Source organism: Chrysochloris asiatica, unplaced genomic scaffold (genome assembly GCF_000296735.1).
Source record: "Chrysochloris asiatica unplaced genomic scaffold, ChrAsi1.0 scaffold00491, whole genome shotgun sequence".
NCBI lineage: Eukaryota > Metazoa > Chordata > Mammalia > Afrosoricida > Chrysochloridae > Chrysochloris > Chrysochloris asiatica.
The window spans coordinates 619,528-626,745 of NW_006409009.1; the positions used below are offsets into that span (position 1 = coordinate 619,528).

A 7,218-nucleotide genomic window follows, 5' to 3' on the forward strand; every position below is an offset into this window, starting at 1 on the left:
CAGCTCTTAAACCTTCTCTTCTTAGTCCATGAATCTAGAGTCCTCAGCCACTCTCCCTCTTCATGCCCCCATCTCTGCCTCCATCTCTGGCATTGATGCTTCTCTGGATAAGGTCCCACAATCTGCTTGTGTGCTTTTCTCTTGATGGTTTTAGGGTCTTCTGTTTCTGATCTGTGAGATTAACCACTCCCCTGTTTTTGTTAAAAAACTTCTACCTTTACAATTGTGACAGTCACAATTAGTCATGATAACAATTACTCTCTATTGAATCTTACGAATCTTATCCCCATCTCTTTTCACCAGACCCATCTAGACAAGATGACAGCTTTTCAGTGGGGACTCTTTCTTTCCCCCAATACTCTAAAACAAAACTCCCCCTTGAAACCTTGTAAGCCAGTCACTTCATGCCTTTATTGCCCCCTCATTTTAGGTGGCCAATGTCTAAGTTGCCCGTCCCTATCTACCCTGTGTACAGAGTGGGAATGTCCCATCTTATAAGGTTCTGGATGGGACTCAGGATTCCACCTAAAGTCCTATACTCTCTCAAGGCTTTGCAAGAGGCTTATTTCACTGGGCAAGTTGTAGAACCCCTTTTAGGATATTCCAATTAGTTATAGGCTGAAGGTGGGCATAAAAGTTTTCTCTAATCATGTTTCCCAACATTGGTTTCTATCCCACTCAAGTGTCTATTTTACAATAGTAGGCAAGGGAAACTAATATTCATAAGGCAGTCAAGGATTTTACTATTATTTACCCTCTTCAAGCTATACCTAAATCCCTGTATCCCAGAGTTCTGTCGTTCCAAGGTTGAGTATGCATCACTATTTACTTCTGTCCTACTAGGCCATGCAAACCTGTCTCAGTGTTCCCCTATCTTGTTCTTCTGCCTCCTCCCCATTCTTGTATTGCCCAACCCCATTGTGGTTACCTTATATTCCGTTAGTTCTACCCTCCATTTAAGACTATTTTATCCTGCAATCTACCTGACTTTCCCACCACCTGGATCTCTGTTCCTCTGTGTTTACCTTCTTTCACATTGTAATTGTTTGGATCATAGACTGACCTTCCTGATCCTCTGTTCTTATAATTTTATTGTATTCTTATCTCTTCCGTTTTTCAATTGATTTCAGGGTGATTTTGCCACATACATCATTCTGTAGTTGTTGTCTGTTCTTGTTGGTTCTTAGTCCACAGAACTTCCTTTAGGATGTTTTTCATAGTAGGCTTGGCTTTGGCAAAATCCCTTAGCTTCTGTTTATCTTGGAATGTTTTGATTACACCATCATATTTGATTAACAGGATTCTTGGGTGGTAGTTTTTTCTTTCAGGGTTTTATATATATTTCCCCATTACCTTCTTACCTGCATAGTTTCTGTTGAGAAATCTGAGCTTAATCTGATTTGCTTGCCTTTGTATGTTACAGTTCTCTTTTCCCTAACTGCTTTCAGGATTCTGTCCTTATCTTTGATTTTGGAGAGCTTGATTATTATATGTCTTAGTGATTTTTTTTTTTTAGGGTCTATCCTTCCTTGGGTTCGTTGAGCTTCTTGAATGCTTATCTTTTCCCTTTTAGGATGTTAGGAAATTTTTCTTCCAGAAGCTCTTCACCTATTTCCTCTGTGGACTTGTGTGATTCTTCCTGTTCTGGAATGCCAGTCATTCTTAAGTTATTCCTCTTCATTTTGTCCAACATGAATCTTAGGCCTTCTTCAGATTTTTTGTGTTTGCTCTTCTATCTTAGTAGTGTTGAGAGATTTATCTTCTAGATACCTAGTTCTGGCTTCTATCTCTTCAATTCTACATCTTTGTCCTTTCAGTGTATTGTCCATTTCTTTTATTCTATTATTAATCGTTTGGATCTCTTTCTGTAGGTTTTGAATTGTTTCCAATGCTGCTTCCGTGAGTGTTGATTATACATCCAAGCAAAATGAATAGTTCACAAATTCAATCCTTTCTCCTTCATCATGATGTTAGTTATTGATCAAGTGTTTGTTTTCTTTATATTGAGGTGCAATCCATATTGAAGTTTCTGCTCTTTGATCTTCATCAGTGAGTATTTTATGTCCACTTCACATTCAGTTAACAGGTTTTATCATCTACATATTACAGATTGTTAATAAATTTTCCTCTGATCTTATTGTCATGTTCTTTTTTTTTTTTTTTTTTAATAATTCAGTTTCACAAATTATTGGCTTAGCATACATATTTAAGAAGTATGATTTGAAACCATTCAATATTCCCTTGTTCTGTTCTAACTGCCTATTGGTCTATATACAGGTTCATGAGTACAATGAAATGTTCTGCAATACCAATTCATCACATGGTTATCTGTAGCTATTCATGACCCACACAGTTGAAAGCCTTTGCATAGTTAATAAGCACAATTAAGCATCTCTCTGGTATCCTCTGATTTCTGCCAAAATCCATTTGATGTTAGCATTTCTATCACTAGTACCATAACCTCTTCTGAATCTGTCCAATTTTTGACATTTCTTTGTCTATGTATTGTTGAAGACGTTTTTAAATTACGTTAAAAAAACACCTTTCCTTTGATTTGCTATTATTTGATGATTTACACATTCAGTTGGGTTGCCTCTATTTGGAATGGGCATAAATATTGATATCATTCAATTGGTTGCTTAGGTAACTGTCTTCCAAGTTTCTTGGCATATTGAGTAATGGCACATAAATTTGTTGAAAGATTCCAGTTACAGTATATCAGTTCCTGGAGCCTTGTTTTTCACCCAGTACAACATGGACATCTTTTGTCTGTACCTTCAGTTCTTGTTCATATGCTAATTTTTGAAATGATTAAACATGAATCATTTCTTTTTGTATAGTGACTATGTGTATAACTTTCATTTTCTTTTGATGCCTTTTGCATCATTATGTTTCAAGATTAATCATGATATGTTCTTTTTGATAATGAATGTGATACCATTCCTCTTCAATTTGTCATTCTTGGCATAATAAGCCATATGATTTTCAGATTCAAAATGGATAATATCAATTCATTTCAGTTCACTTATGTCTATGATATCAATGATTATGTGTTTCATTTTATTTTTGACAACATCTAATATTCCTAGATTCATACTTGGTACATTCCATGTTAGAATAATTAATGGATGTTTGTAGCTGTTTCTCCATGTTCAGAATTGTGAGTCATTAGCAAATGAAAGTCCTGAGTCTTACTCTATCTCCATCATCACCATCTACTTTGAGCAATCAGCTCTTCCCCACTTGAATTTTGAGTGCCTTCCAAGCTGAGGGGCTTATTTTCCATCACTATATCTTACAATATTCTAGTGCTAGCCATCATGTTCCAATATTCAATATTCTGGTGCCATCTGATAATATTACACTGCTATTCATAAAGTTTTCAGTGACTAAACACTCAGAAGTAAGCCTCTATTCCTTATTCTGAGTCTGCTTTGTATGAAATCTCAGCTTAAAAGTGTACACCATGGATAACCCTTTAGACATTCAAAATACCGGTGGAATAGCTTCCAGCATCACAGCAACACATAAATAACCACAGTGCCACTAAATCCCTTAATAATATTATTCATTAAATAGATTTGATTCACAGATTGATTTTTTAATTGACAAATTGAAAAAAAAATATGATATTTATATTACAATATCTGCAGTTTAGATGTTTGAAGTTAAAGATATAGTTGTGATTCCTCCTTAAATTGAGTGGTCTTAGGTACCAAGGAAATTCACTTTCTCTTCGTCCAGTATCATTACTTTTAATAAGACTTCAGAGATTAGAATAGCAAGAATCAATTTGGCTAATTGTGAGCTCTGGGCATTTAGTTCTCATCTCACCTGTAAATAATCTGCCAGTGCCCTCCAGGTCTTCAATTTGCCTGTTCTATTCAAGGGATATCCTTGCCCTTGTCTCTCCTCTAAAGTGGCCATCTACCTAAGAATGTTCATGTGTGAGTCTGTCTTTCTGCCAGTGTTGAGGAAGACATCTCAATCCTCATCACATACCAGGCATCAGAAGGGTGGTAGACCTGCATTCCATGGTGATGCCCCAGCAGAGAAGCTTTGCAATCCTGTGAGTGCTGTGTGAGATAGTGGGCAGAAGGACTTGGGAGCATTGTATCCTCCTCATGAGGACAAGCAAAACACTTGTGATGGACAGATGAGAGGCTCTAAATCTAAATTTAATTTCAAAGACCTGTGAAGTTAATGTTCTAGTTAAATAGAGGTCCAAGAAAGCTCATTTTGAGTTTCAGTTTCTTCTACATTTGTTCTGTCTCATGTAGAAACTTCCCCACCAAAATATAAAATAAGTTCTTCTCACTTATCCACTGAAAACTTCAAAGTGATATTAAAGTGATATTATAGATGGTAATGATAATCACAATGATGGGGATTATGACAGTATTCATGATTGTTTATTGAAGGCTGCCTAGCCAAGAGCTGAGCTTTTTTTTTTTTTTTTTTTTTATGTAACTTGTTTCATTTTCCTGTACAACCATATCCAAAAAATAACAATACACATTACTGTTATTTTACAGAAGCCAAAGGGAACACAGTCATCTTTTGTAAATTGTACCAGGCAGTGGACAAAAAAAAGTTGAAGCCTAGATTGAATTTGGGCCATGAGAAAACTGACAAAGGACAACTAGCCATATTATCCCCTTACCACCTCCCTGTCATATCACTTTTCTGGTCTGTCCAAACAGAGACCCTCTGCTCACCGTACCACATAAGTGTGTGCATCTAGGGGCCTCAACTATCAGAAGGATCGTAGAAAATGCTGGAAGGAATCACATCAGGACCTGTCAGATCTCTTTCTTGCCCTTTCTGGATTTTGTTTCAGCTGTTCACTTCCACTTTCATCCTAATACACTATCTTGATCTTAAGAGGAGACAAAAAGACAGATGCTTATGCTTCATTCTGACTCATGAAACTTGTGTGAAAATAAAGGTGCAACTTAGATATATCTCTGGTTATGTGCTCTTGACCTCTGCTTAAATGTTTTCAAATATGAGGAAAGAGTGAATATGGCTAGTTCATGGGCCCTAAAGAACTACAATTTACTTGTGAACCCTATCTATCTATTTATGATGTATTTGCCAGGGAGCAAGTTCTTAGTATTTCTGGATCTCTATTTCCTTTTGAATTTATCTATACCTGATAGAGAGAAAGTTCGGCATTATTTTAAGGATCGAAGATATAATGAATATTATATGTGTAATTAAATATGTAATGGGTGCATATATTCAAGGATTATAATTGTAACATACTACTTATGTTAGTAATACAAATTCAATTAAGTTTCATACCATTAAAATAATGTATCCCATGATCTCAAAGTTTTGTCTCATAAAAGTAAATATAGAATGATTTTAAAGAAATCACTGATTCATATTCATTTATGATTTCACAGCGCTTATTCCATGATAAGCAATTCACAAGTAGGCTACAACCACAATGACAACAAATCTGTGTTAAATATGAAATAGACTCATCCTTGGTTCTCAGGAACAGAATGTTGGCTGTATGGCTTCCATGTTGCATGCTCTCCTGCCCAAGAGTTTATTCCTCCATTGATATTCCTCAGGACTATGGACAAGATAAAATAAGGTAGGAACATGTCTATTTCAAGGTCATATTTAAAATAAAATGTGCAATATTAAACTATTTTTAAAAAAATTTTGGAGGTCTTTATAAAATGAAAACCAACCTGGTAAAACAGGAAAGAGAAGGGGAAAATAATCCTTGTGTGAACCTAGGCACAATTTAAGATTTCAGTACATTCTATGCTCAAATTTCCTGGGAACCATTAGGCTTCTATCTTTAGCACATAATCAAGTAAAATGAGGTTTGTATTTCACAAATCAACACACTACCCTGCTATTATCTAAAATTCTGAGTAAAAAAAACCAATTTCCAAGCATTTACTAAGTTGAACAATGAATAAGGAAGCCTCTGGCAGAATCAATGCATTTTTATTATGGTGTTAGAGAAGAAAATTAAAAGTATCTGTAACTGCCAAGAGACCAAATAAATCTCTGTTGGGAATACCACAGCCAGAATGCTTTATAGAAGTCAGGATGGTGAGATGTTATCTCTCATAATTCTGATATTTTTTCAGAATGACCAGCCACTGGAGAAGGATATCATACTTTGTAAAGTAGAGGGTCAGTGAAAAAGAAGAAGATCCCCAATAAGATATATTGTCACAATAGAAGCAGTTGTTGTTGCTAAGTATGTGGAGTTTGTTCTGACTCATAGTGACTCTGCACAGGGTTTCCAAGACTGTAAATCTTTACAGGAGCAGAATGCCTCATCTTTTTCCCGTGGAACCGCTGATAGTTTCGAACTGCTGACCTTGTAGTTGGCAGCCCGACTTGTAACCACTACACTGACAGAGCTCCTTAGAAGCAGTAGTGTGCTTAACTGTATCAACAATAGTGAGGATGATGCAGGAAAGAACAGTGTTTCATTCTGTAGTACATATGAATTCACTATGAATTGGAACTGACTTGACTATATTTAATAACTAACAACATAGGAACCAGTCGTGTGCTGATCTTTCTAAAATAAATTATTCATAAAACTTGTAGTTTGTACGGTTTTTTTTGTGTGTGTGTGTGATTTATTGGGTTCAAAATATAGACAATGCAGAGTGTTTGTTAACTTATTTCCTTTTAATAATCCTCTTTTCTTTTTTCCAAGAGCTGTCTCAGATATATGGAGCCAAAGAATCTAACAAGTGTCTCAAAATTCCTCCTCTTGGGCCTTTCTGATGATCCAGAATTGCAACCCTTTCTCTTTGGGTTGTTCCTGTCCATGTACCTGATCAGTGTGTCTGGGAACCTGTTCATTGTCCTGGCTGTCAGCTCTGACCACCACCTTCACACCCCAATGTACTTCTTCCTTTCCAACCTGTCCTTGGCTGACTTTGGTTTCATTTCTATCACAATCCCAAAGATGTTGGTCAACATTCAGACACAGAACAAATCCATCACCTATGTGGGCTGCCTGATACAAATGTCCTTTTTATATTTCTTTGGATGCCTGGAAAGTGTACTCTTGACTGTGATGGCTTATGACAGGTTTGTAGCCATTTGTCACCCCTTGCACTACACAACCATCATGAACCCTGGCCGCTGTGGCTTGTTAGTTTTGATGTCTTTTTTGATCAGTCTTTTGGACTCCCAGTTGCACTGTTGGATGGTATCACAACTTAC

The 7,218-nt window shown here is 36.3% G+C and overlaps 1 protein-coding gene across 1 annotated transcript; it reads left to right on the top strand.

Moving 5' to 3' along the window:
- Positions 1 to 6,718: 6,718 nt before the first annotated feature.
- On the top strand, positions 6,719 to 7,216 carry LOC102812142 (olfactory receptor 7E24-like; the record flags this gene model as incomplete). The annotated part of the gene is made up of 1 exon (XM_006877384.1): positions 6,719 to 7,216. A coding segment is annotated over exon 1 (498 nt), but the record flags the coding sequence as incomplete, so codon positions are not given.
- Between the last annotated feature and the right edge of the window lie 2 nt (positions 7,217 to 7,218).